General features: G+C 49.2%; 6 protein-coding genes across 6 annotated transcripts; 3 read left to right on the top strand and 3 right to left on the bottom strand.

Moving 5' to 3' along the window:
• Nucleotides 1-414: 414 nt before the first annotated feature.
• V8C40DRAFT_262004 (uncharacterized protein) lies at nt 415-1,449 on the top strand (the record flags this gene model as incomplete). The annotated part of the gene is made up of 2 exons (XM_083219325.1): nt 415-425; nt 492-1,449. The coding sequence occupies 2 exons, from the start codon at nt 415-417 to the stop codon at nt 1,447-1,449; spliced, it is 969 nt and encodes a 322-aa protein (XP_083078377.1).
• A 3,539-nt stretch (nt 1,450-4,988) lies between these two features.
• Nucleotides 4,989-7,060, top strand: V8C40DRAFT_104781 (SMI1/KNR4 family protein). The gene is made up of 2 exons (XM_083210712.1): nt 4,989-5,215; nt 5,297-7,060. The coding sequence occupies exons 1-2, from the start codon at nt 5,131-5,133 to the stop codon at nt 6,799-6,801; spliced, it is 1,590 nt and encodes a 529-aa protein (XP_083078376.1). The 5' UTR covers nt 4,989-5,130; the 3' UTR covers nt 6,802-7,060.
• A 745-nt stretch (nt 7,061-7,805) lies between these two features.
• On the bottom strand, nt 7,806-9,145 carry V8C40DRAFT_234215 (uncharacterized protein). The gene is made up of 3 exons (XM_083213558.1): nt 8,729-9,145; nt 8,459-8,651; nt 7,806-8,302 (listed from the first exon to the last, which is right to left on the bottom strand). Exons 1-3 carry the CDS (start codon nt 9,000-9,002, stop codon nt 7,936-7,938), a joined length of 834 nt encoding a protein of 277 aa, XP_083078375.1. The 5' UTR covers nt 9,003-9,145; the 3' UTR covers nt 7,806-7,935.
• Nucleotides 9,146-9,524: 379 nt separating this feature from the next.
• Nucleotides 9,525-11,401, top strand: V8C40DRAFT_282742 (uncharacterized protein; the record flags this gene model as incomplete). The annotated part of the gene is made up of 6 exons (XM_083221836.1): nt 9,525-9,853; nt 9,909-10,251; nt 10,307-10,496; nt 10,546-10,663; nt 10,732-11,043; nt 11,100-11,401. The coding sequence occupies exons 1-6, from the start codon at nt 9,604-9,606 to the stop codon at nt 11,399-11,401; spliced, it is 1,515 nt and encodes a 504-aa protein (XP_083078374.1). The 5' UTR covers nt 9,525-9,603.
• Nucleotides 11,402-11,449: 48 nt separating this feature from the next.
• Nucleotides 11,450-15,732, bottom strand: V8C40DRAFT_234213 (DUF3433 domain-containing protein). Its single transcript, XM_083213557.1, has 4 exons — nt 15,394-15,732; nt 14,971-15,337; nt 13,387-14,918; nt 11,450-13,334 (listed from the first exon to the last, which is right to left on the bottom strand). The coding sequence occupies exons 1-4, from the start codon at nt 15,533-15,535 to the stop codon at nt 11,626-11,628; spliced, it is 3,750 nt and encodes a 1,249-aa protein (XP_083078373.1). The 5' UTR covers nt 15,536-15,732; the 3' UTR covers nt 11,450-11,625.
• Nucleotides 15,733-16,500: 768 nt separating this feature from the next.
• Nucleotides 16,501-18,496, bottom strand: V8C40DRAFT_234210 (uncharacterized protein). Its single transcript, XM_083213556.1, has one exon. It carries the CDS (start codon nt 18,109-18,111, stop codon nt 16,837-16,839), a length of 1,275 nt encoding a protein of 424 aa, XP_083078372.1. The 5' UTR covers nt 18,112-18,496; the 3' UTR covers nt 16,501-16,836.
• Between the last annotated feature and the right edge of the window lie 1,488 nt (nt 18,497-19,984).

Raw genomic sequence — 19,984 nt, 5'->3', positions numbered from 1 at the left:
CTCTGTCTTATTCGCCCTACGCCAGGATATATAAGTCAGGCCGTCACGTAGTATCTCTTTTAATTGCAATAAAAGGCAAACATCGATCATTGTATATACATTGTCCTCGCAGTAGTAATGTGGACGCTGCTGCAAAGAGGGCAACTTGTGAAAATTCAATAGCTATCCAAAAGTCTTTGTTATCTCGTATCGTTTGGAATCAAATCTGACATGCATCCTATTGCTAATACTCTGTGGAACCTATCATGATTACACGTACTATTGCTTAGACTGGTTGTAAGATTCTGCTTCCAGTCATGCAATTGAGTCACTGGGTATATAATCTAATCTATTTCACCTTACACAGTGATCTTTTCAAACTACTCCAGCACTGAATTGGTATCCTCTTGACCTCTTGCTACTGCTTTGCCCGAAATGAAAGCCTTGTAAGATACCCTCAGTTGTCTTTTGCGAAGTCACTGCTTCTAACTTAAAAATCAACAAAAAAACAGGTCGTTGATAGTATCCATTAGCGCTTTGAGCGTTTGTGCGCACCCGAGCCCCCCTCAGCCAGCCGAGCATAGCTTGGAGTTTCGAAACGCAGAGTTCAACGAAACACTTGCTTTGCAAGAAGACGTTGAGAAAAATCCCCCGGAGAAGAGATTTTTCGGTGCAATCATCAACGTGGTCTTCACGATTGCCGAGCCATTCTTTCCCGTCGAGGTTGGGTTGCTGAAATTCGTTGGCAATAGCGTCAACCTAGGAGTCCAGTGTATTGGATTCGCAACTGGCGCAACCTCGGGCACCGACTGCATAATCGCCGCGGCTGATCTTGCTCTCAACGGCTACATGGTGACCGCAGCAGTTAACGAAGCAAACGGCATAGACAAGAGATTCGAAAACAGCACGTTCGTGGCCGCGCCATACATGGTCTTCCACAATGGCGTTCCTGGAACCGCCGACTTTCAGGATCTTATTAGGAACCGCCTGAACGATACTCACTGGGTCCATATAGCCTCCAGCTCAAAATACAGCAATCTAGATCAACAGCTTCACATTAAACACGCAGATAAGTCGGTCTTAGGGCCATCAAGCAGATCAAAGCCCGTGTTCCATGTCCGAGTCAACACCACCATGACTTCAGGTCTGAAACGGAATGAAGGTTCTGTTAACGGTCTTGTATTCGACTACTTGTGGGATGAAGGCAATGAGAGTCTGGCGAGACAGTTCATGGATAGCGGAGCCGAGGATGTAGGCAATGACTTGGGCTTTGCCATTTCCGGCTGGATGGAGGAAAACAGCTCAGAGGCCAATTGTGCTTCACTGGCGGCTGGATCAGTTGACGATAACGGGGACTCTGACTCTCCCGTGATCAACAGAGCTTTGGCAGCCTATGGTTGGAACAATCAGGCTTTTCAATTTAACGGCCGAGCTGGTGGCTGGATTGATCAATGTGGAGGGCCCTTTTAGACTTGGTCCTAATGAAGGTTACATGTACTCCGCCTCCCGTTCTCAACACTCTTTATGCCTAGGTATATTACATATTTTGGTCTGGTCTTGTTACAAGAAGCCGTGATGGCGCTGATCGTTACATCACTTTCATATATAAGACTCGCCAGTTTCCATTTCTTTGGCTAGATCTACTTAAGGCAGCTCTCAACACGATCGTTATCTCACACATACTGATCACTGTGTATCGATCTACTTGATTCATCACCAACGTGACCTGATTCATAGATGCGGGTGCTTTCGAGCTGCGGTCTGTATATAGGAAGTTGAAGCTTGATCGTGGATTTACAGTACTACTAGGCGCTAAAGCAACATACCGAAAAAGCAGATACAGTTGCGATTCGGCATATTGAACCACATCATCCTGTGCGAGAGCGACAAGCAACCAACGTATGTGGAGAATTAGCGATGGCTCTAGGGTATAAGAGCCGTTTGGTGTGTCTTGCGGAACACACAAAATACGGAGTGCATGTACATGGTACATACCTGCTGCCGAATTCCGTACATAGAGCACTGGATGATCCCGATAGATCTCATTCCGAGAGATCCCTGTGCATGGGCATCGTAGAATACGAGTTTTGTAAAAGCTTGTGTGTGGTTGCGATGACTAAGTGTCTCAGTGGTTGGCTACGAACGATGCTTAAACGAACGTGGTGTGTAAGGCAGAGTACGAGATGTTAATAACCGGGTTAGCACCCTATCATGTTGCCTATTTCCGTCAAGTCAACTCCTCTTCTAGAAATGTATCAATTAAGACACAATTCTACCAATACGAAGTAGACGCGGCTGTGTGGCTTTCTGTGGTTCTCAGAAGAAACCAACCGGACAATGTTGCTAAATTTATCACTCAATATCGGCTAAGAAGCGAATGGTCATTGGATGGTGGCAAGTTGCAACTGCAAATGAGTCGACTTTGGTCTTACTTTTCTCTCTTTTTCTTTTTGCCCCCGAATCTTTTTTTTTTCTTTTCCAAGTCCCATCCAAGTGGGACTTGCTGGGATCCTTGACAAGCTGATAAAGGGTGCGTGGATGCTTGTGCCTGTCCTGTGCCTGGGAAAATGGGTCCAAGACTCTGCGAGCACAGATTCAGGGGATTTTGGTGTCATCCTGGCCCCTCTTGGTCACTGGACGGCGCATTCTAGCGCATGTGGATTTGCATTTCAACGCCCTTGTTTAGAGGCCGAGGAGGACGGCTAGCTTGATTCACAATGGCTAGAATGCCAATTAGATCAATCCTCCAAAGCTGGAGAGTCGATGGCCCGCAACATGTCGCTCTCAACATCACGAACCACGAGATAAGGGCTGAAATGTCATCGCTTTGGACCTAAAAAGGCGCTGCCGGCGATATGATACGCTGCATAACGCCACCAGATATTTGCCCAGTAGCGCCGCGTGGCGTCCCAAACCGCCATGCTAATGCAGCAGCTTCATCCTTCGGGATGTGGCATCAGCAAGTCGAGGATTTGGATCTGGATCGAATCAAGGTTAGCATAGAAGCACAAGATGCATCGACGCCTCCTGTTTGAGCTGCTGCTCCTTTACGCCAAGTACTGGTACTCTGACGCTGTGCAGCAGCAGCGCACGGCCTTGCCGCAAGGCCTTTCCCCCTTCTTCGCGAGGCTCCCAGTAATTGCAGGACTCGCAGCCCAGCACAAAAGACGACTGACTGGCCCCTCCACTGCAATTTCAAGAGCCTGATTATGCGCTTCCGGAGACCGATGGAGCTTCCCGAAGTGGCCTCTTTCAAAGGCCTAAAGACCAAGAGCCAAGTCGATGACTTGCCTCCTGCATTAGTGCGGTACTCGTAGGAGCCACCCAAGTCTTTGCCCGGCGTGTGTAACCAATTATCTCGGCCGGTGGGGATGGTGCCCCTGTCGAATATCAAGCTGCTTGGATGGTAACCCCTGGCTCATCCCCTTTCTTGGGTGGATTGTTGCTTGGATGAGTGGCCCCCCCCGCGCGACTCGGCTCTTTTTGGAGGCAAGTTCGCAGCAGGAATCGGCCAGTAGCCAGTAGGAGCGCCAGCAGTGCGGCGAGGCGCCCAAAGCAGCTGGAGAAGCGCCATCGATGAATCTGACTGCAGAGAGCAGAGCGTGTATGAGTAGTGCGGTGTGGTGCAGGCTGGTATGTATGTACTGTAGGTAAATCGGCGCAGGAGATTTCGAGGTGCATATGCTCGCACGTGTCCGAGTGCTGGTATCGCTGCAGCCTCTCTATCTCTGCTGCTGCTGCGAGATAGTATCGCGTCATGGGTTGATTTGTTAGGTTTGGGTTAGAGAGACTTGACAGGAATGAACTCGAGTTCCGGTGTGAGGAGGAGAATGTCGCCGGGAAAATAGCCCGTTGAGGAGCCAGGCACAATACGCCCAGATCATGGAAAGACACAAGTAGAGGTAGCGGTACCCGAGCAAGTGCGGCCCTGCACGCGCTCAAGCACCAGACCCGTCAAGGACCATCGGTAACGGTACTAGCACCAGTACCAGTACCACCAGAGGATCCCCTGACGCCCCTGTAGAAACGGCCGATACAGGGCTGCACAGGCTCCAGCGCCCTGTAGAAGCCCGCCGAACAGCCCCTCCCCCGTCGCCGGCACGCAGCACCTCTCGCCGCTAGACGTGTCCCCCAGCGCTGTCAATGCCAGGACCCAACCGCACAAGTACCGGTACAAGGCCCAAGCAAGGCGGGACGGACCTCGTCGCGAGCACTGCGAGTACATGTAGCTGCTCGCATCCGCCTTCACCTTGATCCCCTTTCTCTCCCCCTTTGGAACTTGTTGGACCGCCCACGTCTTTTTCGCTCCCTTCCAGTTTGTTCTGTGCTTCTGTTGTCTTCTCTCCTTCCCTTCCAACTGATTCACTGCACGACAAGCAGACAAGACGCCAGTGGCCTCTTCCTCTATCTTCCAGCATCTCCAGCATTCATCGTTTTTCCTCCCTGCAAATCCCCCCCAATCGCGCCAACGCAACCGCAACAACAGGCTGAACTGGTGCATTTGCATGCGTTGATCTGCGCCGCACCCACCGAAGATCTTGCAAAATCCAAGTCGGCTGACCAGCATCTGCATTCGCTGTCGTCACAGCAAAGTCATTCAAATCTCAATCTCATTGTGTGGCCTCCCCAAGCTATAGCTAAACAGACGCACACACAAACGCCTCCCGGCCGCCACTTTCGAGACCGCGTTTCTTTTTTTGGAGTCTCGTCTCCAATCCGTTCAATCACATTCTGTTTTGGCGCCTCGGCCGTTGACGTTTGGAGAAGGATACCCCATTCACAGCAGCTTTATTGTTTTTTATTTATTTTTCGACCAACTGTCTTCATTATCCCCGCCAGGTGCAACGTGCACTTTGTCAGTGGCTGAATCTTATTCTTGTATGCGCACAGGCCTGGTTGCTGCTTGTTCTCTCAACTCTTTTTTCGCACTGCTGCTGCGCATTTCTGCCGCGGCCTGGACAAGCGATTTAGTCGGACGCTGGTGCTGAAACTTACGCGCCATCAAACTCTCCCCTATTCTCCCCCCTTTCAACGCTTTCTCGAATTCCTTGCGCCATCGCAGCTTCAGTCGGGTGATTGCCCGCGACAGAATCAACAATGGCCAATGCGTGAGTCGACTCCCTTCATTTCCAGGGCGATGCGGCAATTGTCATGATCTGCAAGCTAATGGAACATAACTACAGAATTGGATCCGTCTTTCGCGATTTCTGGCATACTATGACCAGCAATGACCGACGTATGTCTTGGGCCCTTTATCTTCCACCACGTTCAAAATCAGCAGTCGATGATGTGTACTAACTGCGCCGGCTTCTTTTAGACTCTTCCTTTGATTCACCGCAACGAACGGGTCGTCATGTCCCCCTTCAGAATGGCCGCAACATCATGACTGGTATCGCAACCGCTTCCGACTCTCGAGCCGACATTCATAGCCCGTACTTTGACGATTCTCGGGCGCCCTCTGTGCAAGGCTCGCCTACCAACGGCACCCGAGGATACTCGCCCGGCCTCCGATCGCAAAACGTAAATAAGGATGGTTTTGAAGTTCAGTCGCCCGGTGACGTAGCCATGCAGTCATTTGAGAATGGCCTGCCCCCGCCGCCCCCTGTTGCACACTCTTGGAGGCGCATAGACGCATGGGCTGAGGAGAACTATCCTGAGCTGTTTGACCAGCTGTGTGAGGGTGCCACAAACAACGACCTCAATGATTTGGAGCACCAATTGGATTGCTCGCTTCCTCAAGATGTCCGCGAGTCTCTCATGATTCACGACGGTCAGGAGCGAGGTGGAATGCCCTCGGGTATTATTTTCGGCTCCATGTTGATGGACTGTGAGGAAATTCCCCAAGAGTGGGAGACGTGGCGCCAGGTGAACCAGCAGTTCATGCTGGATGCCGCTGCCAACAAGCCGCCAACCCCATCCGGTAGCGAGGCGTCCTCGTCCAAGCAGCGACCTGGTTCGTCTTCGTCATCAAACGGCCCCGGCGAATGGAGACAGAATCTCTTGGCCAAGCAGACCTGTATTCCTCCCAACACCGTACAGAAGGCATACGCACACTCTGGTTGGATTCCTCTTGTCCGTGACTGGGGTGGCAACAATTTGGCTGTTGATCTTGCCCCCGGACCGGCTGGTCGATATGGCCAGATTATCCTCTTCGGTCGTGACTACGATACCAAATACGTAGTTGCTCGTTCTTGGGCGGCATTCCTTGCCGTGGTGGCTGACGACCTCAACAGCGGCAAGTGGTTCGTGGACGAAGAGACTAACGAGCTCAAGCTACGAGAATTCAAAGACGCACGCGTTGAACCTTCTTACTTCAATATTCTCCGATGGAGAATGGACCAGAAGCACGGTCGCCGCGCCGCTGCAGCCCGACGACAGTCACAGGGACCCACCTCCCAGACAGCTTCCAAGAGCAACTCGCCTCTGGGCTCTAGATCAGCCTCTCCCTATGCCAACCCCCAAGACTCGGCCGGTGACACCCGTGGTCGGTCTTTGCAGCGACTTCGCGACTCCGCTCCTCTTACTAGCCCCATGAGGAACGGTCTCGGCAAACCTCAGGCTCCTCTTCTCAGCCGCGTAACGGAGGAGGCAACAATTGAGCTTACCGATGCTGTTATCGAGCCTAGCACTTTGGTCGACGTGGAGGATGATGATGATTCACCGCGAAACAGCGAGGAGGGCAAGCGTCCAACAGTCACAACACTTGAGCGGACACCATCAGACTTGGCCAAGGACAAGGGCAAGGAAGTCGAGGTTCCCAAGGCAACTAGCAAAACCCCCGAGGTTGTCATTGATGACACCATGAAGGAAATTGAGATTTAAACGAATTTCGCATAACGAGTCGAGGCGGCAGAAATGAAGGAGCTACCGAGTTGATATCGAACACTCCATGATGGCACGACTTGAAGTTCCCGTAGACCGGTCAATGACAGAAGCGGTCTCCGTTCACGCGTCAGTATCTACGTTTTAACAAAACACACTTTGGGCGTTGGTGGCGTTATGGCGGCCGCTGGAGGCGTGTCATAAGCATTTTGCTTTTTTTTCCTTTTCTTTTCCTTTCTGTTCTTTTTCTATTCGTTTCTTCTTTTTCTACGTCAGTTTTTTTATTCTTCCCATCAAACTTTATTCTCTTTGGAAGATGTACAGCGCTTGAGAAGCATTAGAGCGGCAGAAGAAATCGGCACACGACTTTATACTAGGCTATTGCCTTTATTTCTTTACAGAGAATGCTTTAGCGAAAGACCCTGTTTGGCCGAGGTCTTTATAATCTGGTTGCTGCTGGGCATGATGAGCGAGGCTGGGCTATGAATGCAGAAAGGGTTGTAATTGCTGTGTATCATTATGAAGGCTTTATTCTGCATTGAACTGTACTGGTAATTAGAAGGATAAAATGGACTTTGCCATGATTAGTCGAGGATGAATGGAAAAAACGATTAATTTCAGATTGATTGGTTGGTTGATTGATTGCGTATTAGTTCTGTTGATATTGATTGTGGCGTGAACTTGGTTGCCATGGCCAAGACGTAAACAAGCGGGAAAGGCGCTGTTGGTGGCAATTGGCCAATGAGAAGAGGGCGGCTCGGGAAGCGCAGGACGGACGCTGGCGCTAAATGGGTTTGGCGCATTCTTTTGTTTTCAATTCGTTTTCGGACATGGGATTTTGATGGCGTCTGAGGACGATTGTTTGGCACAGTTGCTGCATTTTGTGGTTGTTTTTTTTTTTTTTTTTTTTTTTTTTTTGGAGGTGTCGGTGAGGGTGATGTCATATCATCCGTCATCTTATAGCAGGTGAGTTTGGCCATCAAGGTGCGCTGAGGTAAGCGGAATTCACGAGTACTTTGTCGAGTTCGTATTGATAGAGTGCTTGCCATTATTCTCTCCCTTCCGTTATCTCACTCAGCATTTGATAGCTATATCTCTTTAATCTATGCATACATGCCACCATCTTTCCCTTTATTAATCGTCCAAGGGAATCACGTATCCAGACGGCGGAAGAGATCTCTCTACATAACAACCATAAGGCGTCTGTCGTCTCCCTAATCTGTTCTCGACTTTATACCAGCTCAGAGCTCGAAACCAATAGTTATGAAGCAATTTGACATCAGACTGGTCGATAGTACCGGCTAGGAGGCCGTTGTGTAGCGATGCCACGATGCAGTGACACCGATTGATGGCCAGAGTCCGCAGTCCCACGTGAAATAGCTGGCATGTCGAGGATATAGTGTAATAGCCAGCTGCGCAGAGCGTCACGAAGGCTCCGTTGTCTAGGTATGAGCTATAATGTAAGCTGCGTACAAGGTACGATGCGGACATTAAGATCGACCTGCATCACAGTTTGCGAAAAGACATTAGCTGTGCTTTTAGACCAAACTCCTAACTCAGGGAGAAGCAAAGAGTGTGATAAAAACACTCCAAAGACAAGCAAAGAGTGTGATAAACGCACTCCAAAGACGCTTTTGAGAGTGAAAGAGAAACTAACCACATAGTAAGAGAGCCGGCAATGTTAATCATGTGTTTGCCATTCTCATAAAGCAGGTCCAAGATATTCTTTAATGCGACCAAACCCGAGATGGCCATATCGGATTCCACCTTGTGCCGCCACCCGTTACTAGACATGTTTCCATTGCCATAACAGACAAGGCTATCACTTTGTTCAGAAGAAACTACTGCTTCTACTTTTTCTCCATCAATTCACAGCCCCTATTCGGATGGTAGCAAAGCCAGTTTGGGGATAATAGCCTCAACTCACCTTGGGCATGCTCTGGGACCACACCTTTTGAGTGCTTATTGCAATCTCTATGCTCGACGTATTTTCCGAGATGATATCCGACGGAGCGTATCTTTGAATCAAATTCCGCCCAGGTAACTGCTTCGTCTAGCCTGTGATAGCGACTGGGAGCAAATACAAATGCGGTCGAGCTTCCTCTGTCCGGCTGAGGCGAATTCAGGTAACGGATAAGTCCATTGCTTTCAAAAGTTGATCGTTGACTTCTCGTTTCCGCATTGCTATAGTAATCAGACATCTTGGTCGGTAGCTCATTTTACTAGCATGTAGCCGCTATCCAGGGCACGATCGATGTTGGTATACGGGAGTCTGTCAACACATTTTCAAGAAACGCGCACAGTCGAGATTGAATACAGCCGCCGGATGGCCACAATATTGGCTAAAAGACGTTGGCATGATCGGTATTTACCTGGTCGGCGCTTTGGTTACAACCCCGCAGCAGGATTGCCAATAGCTCAGTCGGAGAAGAATGTGCCGCTCCAGTCGTCCTGGGCTACGTGTTCGTCCATGCATCACGTCCAATCCGCGGGCGCAAAACTTACCTCGGGAATATACTTGGGCATCAACCAATTAATATGGCGAAATAGTGACGTTATCTGGAGATTGGATGGAACGATGTATACTTTGATATACATATCACCGAATGGCGAGGCTGCAGCATGTGACGGAAAAGGCGAAGTGACTCCCTCAAAAGTCGTCGGTCCCCGTGATGCGGGATCATTTCTTTTTCTTTGGCGAACTGTGATTTTGCCTTGAAAAGATCCTATCCAGCCTTTAGTTCAATAGAAAACGAACAGAAGCATCTTTCGAGTGTGCAAATTACCTATCGCGATCGTCTAATGTCCGGCCCAGAGGAATCTACAAGCTCGTTCTTTGTGGGCGGAAAGCCTCCGAACTATGAGGATGTCGAAACCATAACTGTTGACCCAAACCCAAAGCTGCTGCTCCGATTAGAAGTCTGGCATTTCTCCAGTGACGGTAGATCGCAAAAGAAGAACAAAAGATTTGCCGAGGCATTTAAGGAGGCCAGTCTGGAGAACTGGGATGTGAAGGAAGTCGCCGTGATTGAACCAGATGGCGCTTCTAATCGTGATGATTTTGTACCCATCCAGGCAAGAAACCTTCTATTTACTTATTGGCATAGGCGTGGTTGCACTCGAGTCTCGTAGTATTGTAGCTGATATTGTGATTGTCTCTTTCAAGGTTGAATTCAAGCATAATGAGTATACCGACAACGATCCCAACGGCAGAGCTCAGAACCATACCCGAGAGCTCTTCAGGCGTATCATTCCATCTGTCGTCTTTCGGTTCTTTCTCAATATTCACAGCAAGCCCCATACTATGAGCTTGGTTGCTCGAAACGTGTCGCCTGAACACCAGCAGAGATATTGCCAGCTTTTCATCATCAATAAGCTCAACGTTCGTGTGGATCAACTTTTGACACCCGCTGGAGTAGACGATGCATGTGTCGATGAAATTGTTGCCCGGTATGACTACATGGCTTATTGTTGGAGAATTTACCATCATTGCTGACATGTGAAGATTATCTACTCTACCCAATGCCCTTTCAACGCTATCGCAGATTGTGGAGATATTTTCTATATACCAGCTCCTTCATGGGCAAACCGTACCCCAATTTTCCTTTATGCACAAGCAAGATGCTGATCAAGTCTTTAATGTGCGAACAACCATTCTTGGGGATATCGAGCCCCTTGTCAGGGTCGCGGAAGAGGTGATATACATCATCCGTTTCATTAAGCAAGCTGTCTGACAGATGATAGCTGAGACCATTGTACGAGACCAATATAGATCAGGAAGCGGTGGAGAAGTTGGCGACGGAGTTCCAGATCGAATTTGCAGATGTTATGGGAAGTCTAGGGAAAGTAAAAAGCAACTTATGTCCGTGCTATTCTCGCTCAATCTGTTTATTGCTGCCATTCGGAGCTCTAATCTCAATTTTATTTCAGGTTTCACACCTCAGCAATTATACGAAACTGGTTTGAGTCTCCGCACAGCAAACACTATGCTCTCAAGAGCGAGAGACTTTCTAGGGCCACATCTAGAGCGTCAAATCGAACGATATGAGAATGACATGCGATTACCTAAAAACATTCGTTTTGGAAGTGTGATAGCTGGTGCAGGCACTGGAGGAGCCATTATTCTTGGTGGCTTAGCATCAAATCCATTGACTTTAAAGATTGCTGTGTTTTTGTACGCGGCTGTAGCGGCGCAGAGCAATATTGGGGCGATATCGAAGAAGAGTGAAGCAATCAAAACATGTGAGCCATGTAAGAAATACTCTTCTCATAGTTTATTCTAACGTTGTACAATACAGTTCTACGAGATTTAAAAGATATGGCGGATGTGTTCGACGAGACTCGGAGATCTGTGGCCGTGGCTGTGTGTCAGGACGTTTTTAACATAGGACTCGATGATTTGGGACAGCACGAGCGAACGGCAATCCTGCACAGCTTTGGTATTGATGTCAGTGCACTGAGGCATGAAGAGTATCGACAAAGTCTTGTTGAAAGCAGTATTGAGAAGCTGATGACTTATTATAAAGAGATGGGAACAGATTTTGAGCACATGGTTAGGGTGTGTGGGCATGACCTACATGATGCAAAGATGCCGCTATAAATTATGTGCGTCTCAAATGTTGGGCACCAAAATTATGAAATAGCTATCGGCGTCTCAAATTTCAAGAAAGTTACCAGCTATTTTATACCATATTCGCTTAAAATTGTTTGATCTTATAAACAAAAGTTACATATGTCCTTGAGAAACAGCTTTCTATGAATCATCAAGAAGGGTATCACTCCATCCAAGCTAAAAGAAAATATCGCCCCTATTTCTAACATTTCTCACAACCAAGTGCCACTTCTCACTGGCTCAAACGTCCCATTCCTCTTCCTCAAATCCCCCGTCACCGCCCTCCGCACCAAAGATTTCTTCTCTTTCAACGATGCGGGATCAACCAGAGCCACATAAGGATCCACGTCGATCCCCAGGTGCACCTTCTGGTCTACCCCGATGTATCGGCCAAAACTATACGTCTTTTTCTCTTTTGATTTGTCGTCTGATCCTCTTGAAGAAGGTCCTTGATCTTCTAGGATGTGACTTGCTGAGACAAAGGCGAGGACTGAACCTATAGTTGTGGGTACGCGGGGGAGGTTGAATATGATGCCGCGAGAGTAGAAAATGACGACTGCGATGATATTGAGTGATAGGACTGTCACGGTGATTATAAAAGCGTTTTGGTCCATGAATATCCGCGTTTCTTCTGTTAATTTCTGGCCTGTTACTGAGGTCTCCTTGCCGCTAGGCACGAATAGTTGTTGATTCAGGCTGAGAAGAATCGCAAATAGCTGTCGATACAGCTTTTCGATGGTAGGTATCAAGTCATTGGGGTCAGGTGGCGGTTTACTAGGATCGAGGAAATCCCGTGAGTCGACAGATATAAACAGGAGATAGCTAATCCAGTCTCGTGTCAAAGTGTCATTGTGCCACCCGGGGACGCCTGGTGTGAGTGTGAGTAGGCTGTTCATCTGGCTAATCATCCTGTTCGTTTGTACATCGTCGTCATCTTCATCCAGATGCATAGACACATCGCTGGTTCTTTCGTGTGCCAATACATTTCCCTCTGCGTCATGGTGCACGTTAAACATGGCTGTTTGGAAGAATGGTAGGCAAAATGCGAAGCTTGCCTCAACAGTAGCATTCATTTCTAATGCTTGAGGTGTTCGACCCCATCCAAATGTCGTGGCTCTACTGCAGCTCTCGAAGTTGGATCTTGGCCCCAGTGATTCAATATACTCGATAGAAGATGGTCCAGAAGGCCTTGTGGTAGCACTCGTTCTCATTGTCATTTTGGCAACATCGATAAGGTAGGACCTGTCATTCGAACAAGTCTTACCCAAATCTGGTGGAAACGAGAGAGCGACTGTAGAGCGCGGTATGGCGGTGCAGTTTGCAGTGAGGGCGAAACCGCGAGTAGAAACGTTATAAGTACTGCTGCTGTTACTTTGACCTCCGCTGTCAACGGTAAATGGCTGAAAGAAGTATTCAGACGTTGTCCACGGCGGAAGTGGCATTCCAGACGAAATATTTGCCATGGCGATGTACATCTCATCTTGATACAGGCTAGAAGTCTTCGTTCTTGCCGCGAGGTAGTTCCCAAAGTCGAAAACAGTCTCGTTATCCAATTGCGCGCCAACGTTCGGAGTGAAAGTAGCCGTATAAATGGCTGTTGTTTGGTCTTCGTTGAAGAGTGCACCGAGTCCAACAGCGAGGACGTTAGATAGTAATGCAATGAGGCACAGCATAACCAACATTAGATGTCGCGACTTAAGCGCTCTCCAGAGGACAAGTTGAGGTGGAAGTGCCGTATATGTCGTATCAATCGATTTGGAGGGTTCACTTCGTCCCCTTGACAAGACTTTGAACGGCTGTAGGAGACATAGGAATCTGTTGAGTAACACCCAAAAAGGTTCAGTGAAAGTGGCGAATGCAGTGGGGATGTAGTTTTCGAGAATCTGTAACACTTCGAACTTGGTCGACGGTCGAATAAGGCCTACATGCATTTGTTAGATCACATCACGAGTGTGGGATGGATTTGGACTAACCTTTGCTCTTGTCGGTTTGAACTTTCAGGTATACGATAGCGACAAGAGCCCCTATTTGGACCAATCCAAACAATAATCCGATCCCTCTTTTTAAGGGCGCCGGTTTAATGGGGTCATAATAACCAATTGGCTTGTCAAATCTCCTTTCATCCGGGTCAACCTCCACGCCAGCTACCTTCTCGATGTAGACATTGCCTGTGTTGCTATATTCATCTCGGGTAAGTCGGAATTTGTCATTTTGGAATAGCTCCTTCAGTGATTTCTCATCAGCGTGATCGGCAGGACGGAACATTTTATTCGTTTCCGGGCCATTGCGAAAGATTGCGGCGAGTCTAGAGATGGAGGATGGGTTGGTAGTTAGATAGCTCGTTGACGTATGGCAGCTCCACATAAGAAGAACTGTAAATATGGCCACCAGCAGCAAAAGTCCCTCAACAATGGCAGAAAACAGTCGGGAGACAATGATTCCGCTCTGTTGAAACTCAGAAATGGCTGTGCTGTTGGCCACGGTTGAATCGTTTACCAGCATTTGGTTGACGGCGATAGAGAACAAGTATTTGTGGGCGCGATTGAATGCTTGGTGCAGAACGTTGGGGTCTCCATATGTGATTGGTGGCACATTATGGGGAGCAAGAGCATATCCGACCATATTGGAAGTCGGAATAGACAGATTTGTCTTGTCGATCTGGGGATCTGCCTCAACGACATTTTCGAACGGAAAATCTCGTACTATATTCAACAATTGTTCCATGGGCATTCCAGTTCCAATCAAAAACTCGAAAGACGTCGAGTTGAACTCCTTTTCTGTTAGAGGTTCTTGAGGAGAGATGGGTTGGATCGACGTGTTCAATGGTCTAAAGCCATCGGTGGCAACAGAGACCATCACCTCTTGCTTATAGTAAGCCGGCTGGCAAAAAAGCGCAGTTACGTTGACTTCGGGGTTAAATTCGTCTTTGCTGTTGTCCGACGAGGCCCAAACAGCCAGAAACTGATGATTCGAGTGTGTGGAGTTAGGGCAGTTGTGAATATCGGCCAACTGATAATCTGCGTACGGACTAGAGAGGTATCCGACGTAAAGCATCGTAAGATTTGCGTTGGAATTAATGATAATTGTGGTATTGCAGCCTTGGCCGTTCTGAAAATCCCACTGCGTAATAGAAGGATGCTCTTGCTGATATGTGGCCGGCCAGCAATCTAATTCGGTCCATAATTTTGTCGTCGTAGCGGTCCAATTAGTATGAAGCTGAGACTCCCCTGGATCATTGTCGATATAGAACGGAAGAATCGCATAGTCGGAGGTGGTGAATGATGGATAAGATTGGCCATGCCATCCGATGGAATATCCCGTGTTAAGGATTTGGTTGGTGAGAAAATGTGATTGATTGGCCAGTGGAACCATGGATGACCTCGTCCCTATTACTGCCGTCTCTGTCTTATTAACGAAACCGGTTCCCATAATGGAACTTTGGAGAGGAGTGACAAGCCAAAAGATGACCACCGTCACCGTTCCCGCGAAAAATACTGGCCAGTGCCTTTGACGATTAGATATTTAGACGATTTATGTGTGCATGCGGTGACATTTACCTCCTCCGAGCAGCCTTTACAGGTACAGTAGCAATAAAGTCGTACGGATAGTCGAGGAACATCGAGTTTTCGGCCGTCGCTCCTTCGGGCTTGGATAGTTCGAACCATGGCTGCATCCGCTTGACATCGAGATCAACCCAGCTCCATATCAGGCTGTATAAGACGGCAATGATGTTGGGTAAGTAGAGGTAGCTTATCATAGCATATTGTGGAATGTCGTCTTGGGTTCGTGATAACGCGAGGCCGCCCCGGGCATGGCTGAGTTGTGCCAGTACCTCAATGGCACCAGCAAGGAGAAGCGTCAAAATCGTAAGGAGTATCAGAATCGGGGCTGTCATAGATAGAGGTTTCCATCCCTTCTTCGGCCCTGGACAATCTTAGTTGCTGTATTCCTCTCACGGCAATATCCAAGCCTGTATTTACCATCCTTGCGTTGCCGTAGTTCTCTTATACGCGGATACCACGACGATTTGGTCTCCACACCTTGGACTGGCTGTGGTTGCCACTGACCAGATACTGCGTGGTCATTAGGCGAAAGGGGCTCGAGTTCGGGTCGGGACGACATAACAAAAAAGAAATTCGCTGAAAGATCCAATCCTAGATTAAGCAAGCAAGCACGCCAAACATAATGCGGTAAATCCGTGGCCAGCCACAGATAACAACTCGCACAGTAAAATCTAGAGGGAGAGAGAAAGAACAGAAGAAAGGAAAGAGAACGAGGCGGGAAATGAGAATCCAAGAACACTTATAGGAAAGGGAGATATTGTGTGGCTATATAATACACAGATGCTTGCAGAATACTACCCAGCAACTGACAGGAGACACAAGTCTAATTGAACGACCAACAGCAAACATATATCCTCCTCTAACAATTACTCGCCTTACTTCCCGCGTGAGGCTGTTATCACCATACTTCACAAACCCGTTGGTGCCATCACTCATCCTTGCTGCAGAAAATCCCCTGTATGAAACCCGGCATCTCCACTTGGACGAACCGTTAAGCGCCAGACATGCCGCACCCAGCCAATAGACGCGAATCTTCACCACGATTAGCCGCATAAGCCCTGTCGTCTGCGGTTCAGCAATTGCGAAAAAGGCTTCGCGAGGCTTTTTCACAGTTAAATTTAGTATAATCGTGTGGATTAATTGTGGTTCTCGTAGATTTGGATATGCTCTCTTCGCGCTTAAGGTAGGACGGATGGTGCTTCTTCAAAAGCTAAAACGGACCCCATTCCCGTGTCTTTGAGCTCTGTCATTCTCGTCATCTCTGCACCACTTAAACGCTCTTAACCTTATAGCAGTTAATAATCGATATCTAGTTTCCCACCGTCCAGTTTCTCATAATATGAACCCGTATTTGATTCTCTCAAAGAAAATAGCTACATATAGTTTTCGCTGCCGAAAGCCCTATTGAATCCACTGCGGCCGTTAAAGGCGAACGGCCGTTACAAACGCTGTCCAGTTTACCCGTTCCTCATTAGGCGTCCTATGTAACCGTCTCAGCCCGTGTCTTAGAGTCGATTTATAGCGCTCTAAATACCAGGAAATCGGGCGGATATCATGATGGTTCCTACAGCATGGAAAACTCTCACGTCACTCATACAGGGACGAAATAGTCAAATAATTTGATGGTAAAGAACCATAGATATGCCAATTCTTATTTTCTAGGCCAAGCCAAACCCCCCATAATGATACAGAAAAAACGAAAGATACAAGTATATGTACATAAAAGAATGTCAATCCTTCCCACAAATGAATGTTCAAATGTTCATCACAAATCTATGCCAAATCCCTAGACCGTTGTCCAAAACGGTATCGACATGTATGTCCAAAATCGAAAGTAAAAAGAATGTTGGTTTATGCCGTTTAAGCACGAATGCGGATAGCGCGGCGCATGGAGTTGCTGCCTCGCTTGGCGACCATGTTAAGGTTGTCAGATTGACCAGCCTGGCATTTAGTGCCAGAAGCAAGAGCCTGAGCGGGAGACCAAGCTCCACTAGCACAACGCTGGAACTGGGATCCTCCAATGCAGTTCCACTGGCCCTCGGAAGAGCAAGCCGTGCCAGCTGCGAAACCACCGCTGGGGCTGGAGCCGGAGCCCGAACCCGAGCCGGAGCCGGTGCCGGAGGTAGGGGCGGGAGCCGGAGCCGGAGCAGCAGAAGTAGCAACTGGAGCCTGGGACTGAACGGGCAAGTTCACCAGAGGAGCAGAGGTGGGCTTGGAGGGGGCAGGCTGGGATGCGGGCTGAGAGACAACCTGGGAAGCAGCGGGAGGGGCAGCAGGCTGGGTGGCAGCAGGCTGTCCACCACCAATAGGGCTGGTGATGAAGACACCGCCGGGAATGCTCTGAGGAGCCTTGGTGGGCTGAGAGGCAGCGCTGGTGACAGGAGAAGATCCGGAGCCGGAGCCGGAGCCTCCACCATTGCTAGGCTTTGGCGTAGGAGCGACGGTAGCACTGCTGCAGCTGGTAGGGCCAAGGAATGCTGAGGTAGCGCCATTGAACTGGTCAACATCATTTCCGGGGTTGGGGAACAAAAGATCGGTATCGGACGCAGTTCCGCAGCCGCCTGGGCCAAAGATATTGCCCTCAAACATATCAGGAAGAGTGTTCAAGAAATCCTTAGAGCCACCTGAGCCAGTGACGGACAAGGGAGCGCAGTTCATGTACATCTCACGGTTGCCAACCTTGTTGAACCAAGTCCAGGCAAGAGTGTAGTTACCAGACTCCAATTCCTTGGGAATAGTGAAGTCGTATGTGTAAGGATCCGTGGAGCTGGCGCTGTCTCCCATGTTGCCAGCCTGGTCTTTGGCTGGGCAACCACCCTCGATTGACTTGATAACCTTCCAGACGGAGTTCTTGTCGGGCTGGGCATCAGTAGTGACGGAAACCTGGCAGGAGCCACCACCGTGAACAGCTGTTCCAGCAAAGGAGAGCTTCTGGGTGCTGCCCTGGGCATACACATTGCTGGCACCTTGGAGGTCGTAGACACCAGTTCGCTGTTTGCAGGGGAAATCGGCACCGTTGGGGTCGAGAGGGCTGTTGTTCAGGCTTGACAAACCGTATGGGACAGGGTTGGTCATGGTCATGTGGGCACTGACGGCCGAAGCCAGGGCAGTGATGGTGAAAAGCTTGGAGAACATTTTGAGGGAAAGTGATGAGTCTAAATCGTACCGGACGAAAAAGGCTCGAATGTTGTGGTGGTATGTATAGTCGTCAAGACAAAAGTGAATGCTGTTAAGACAGGATTGTGAATATCACAAATTTTGAATGGTTTGATGCTGAAAGGCTTCAGGAATGGATAGCAAGCAACCGGGCTGGCGTATGCAAATGAAGGCTTGAGACGGAGCAAAGTAAATCAAGAAAGAAAACAAGGACTAGCCTCGTGTAAGAATGAAGGAGAGTGAGTCTTGACGACGACCACTTTGAAGGAAGGACTGTTGTTGACTGGAGATGTCTGGGACAAGAACAAAAGGCAAGGTTGGGATGAGACCTCTATCTTATACATTGCGTGCCTCACAGTGGCATGGCGGAGGAATAATCGCCAAGACCATTTGCCCCTAGATCATGACTAGCATAGAAGAAGCAAGGGCAGGACGATGCGAGCTGCAGGAACAGAGAGGGACAGGAGAGTCATTGGCGAGGCAGGGGATGGAGTCCAGACAGGGACCTTTGCCGAATGGCTCGCATGTTTCGTTCAAGAAACATGAGCCGTCGGCGACAAGGAGTCTATCCAGTTAAGCACAGCCGCGGAATGAATATCTCGCGGTTTCGAGGCACGGCGGATCACTAGTCTGGCCTGGTCATCGAAGGGAGTGCCCTTGGGAGTCCACTGATAGGCTGGAGTCGTTGTTTCAGGATCTCGAAGACGCCGCCTAAAAAGGACGGGCATGAGTGGGCATCAGCCGAAAACCCCAGAAGGCCAAGCAGAGCTAGAATCAGCCTGCGTTGAACCCCTGAGTAACCTTGACTTCTCGCTATATTGTTTCTTACCATTAGGTTCGCCACCGGTCAATGCTGGGATGTGGCTAGCACATACCGCGGCCAGGAATGCGCGCTGGACAGGGGTCAGACATCTGTGGTCCGTGAGCCTGGGCAGCATTATGCACAATGTGGGCCACTGGTCAGGGGTCCAAAATCTTCGGGGAATAGAGCGATGCCTAATAATAAGTATGATGTACCAGTGGCATAGCGAAAGGACGGAGCCGCGCTGAAGCAGAGGCCGCATAAATGTCGCAGATTATCATGAATCCAGCAGCCTGACGTTCATACAAGCACGGGCGAAGAGACTCGGCTGCTGAGCCGTGCTGGCAAAGTCAAATGCGGAGGGAGGCCGCAACACCCTCTTGGTTGGAATACGTGTACTCCGTACTCATGCATCGTGACACCGTCGTACTGCTAAAATAGATGGCCGCCAATGAGGCCCAGCCGACCCCTTGAGTGCAGAGCCTCGGAGGCCACACACTACGGGCTGAGGTTAGTACGAGTAGAGTCGTAGTCAATTGGGGGGGTCCACAGCTGTCACCCTCTCCCTGGTCTATCATTCACAATTGGCCAGAAGCCTTCCGGGCCGTGGCAGCAAGTGAAAGCATCTTGCACCACTGATTTCTCTGTCGTCCGGCTCAAACGGCTTAGGCTTCTAGGCGCCGTGATCTCCCTGCATCTGCCACTGAGAAAGAACGAAAAAAAGCAACATCTGGGGTACTCTTGCGCTGACGCCAAGGGGATGCATCGCATCGCTGAACTCTGCGGCTTTTCTTTGGACGAGGCACACTTGTAAGTCGAGGCGATCTGAGTTTGTCTGCCACACAGCTTACTGCTTGGTGGGGGATTCTAACGGATGGCAGGGGTAAGATGCGCCGTGGTAGAGCTGACCAAACGGAAGAATGACACTTTGTGAGAGCAACCCGTAGTCGCCTGCAAATATTTTCATAATGCACAGGATCCGGCATCGCCTTTAGCCAGCAAAATCGGGCTTAGAGCCGAGAATCAGAAACCATGTGAATAGGGGAATGA

This window comes from Trichoderma camerunense (assembly GCF_050948025.1).
Source record: "Trichoderma camerunense strain CBS 138272 chromosome Unknown V8C40scaffold_2, whole genome shotgun sequence".
NCBI lineage: Eukaryota > Fungi > Ascomycota > Sordariomycetes > Hypocreales > Hypocreaceae > Trichoderma > Trichoderma camerunense.
The sequence above is the reverse complement of the archived record's forward strand: the minus strand, read 5'-3'. Positions and strand labels throughout refer to the sequence as shown.

Bases quoted from the DNA above. Each gene is read 5' to 3' on its own strand.
- V8C40DRAFT_104781 (XM_083210712.1), top strand. From the start codon at position 5,131: ATGATCTGCAAGCTAATGGAACATAACTACAGAATTGGATCCGTCTTT. The intron at 5,216-5,296 runs GTATGTCTTGGG...GGCTTCTTTTAG, and splicing joins TATGACCAGCAATGACCGAC to ACTCTTCCTTTGATTCACCG.
- V8C40DRAFT_234210 (XM_083213556.1), bottom strand. From the start codon at position 18,111: ATGTTCTCCAAGCTTTTCACCATCACTGCCCTGGCTTCGGCCGTCAGT.
- V8C40DRAFT_234213 (XM_083213557.1), bottom strand. From the start codon at position 15,535: ATGTCGTCCCGACCCGAACTCGAGCCCCTTTCGCCTAATGACCACGCA. The intron at 15,338-15,393 runs GTAAATACAGGC...AAGATTGTCCAG, and splicing joins ACTACGGCAACGCAAGGATG to GGCCGAAGAAGGGATGGAAA. The intron at 13,335-13,386 runs GTTAGTCCAAAT...AAATGCATGTAG, and splicing joins TCAAACCGACAAGAGCAAAG to GCCTTATTCGACCGTCGACC.
- V8C40DRAFT_234215 (XM_083213558.1), bottom strand. From the start codon at position 9,002: ATGTCTGATTACTATAGCAATGCGGAAACGAGAAGTCAACGATCAACT. The intron at 8,652-8,728 runs GTGAGTTGAGGC...GAGAAAAAGTAG, and splicing joins GGTCCCAGAGCATGCCCAAG to AAGCAGTAGTTTCTTCTGAA. The intron at 8,303-8,458 runs GTTAGTTTCTCT...ACTGTGATGCAG, and splicing joins GCCGGCTCTCTTACTATGTG to GTCGATCTTAATGTCCGCAT.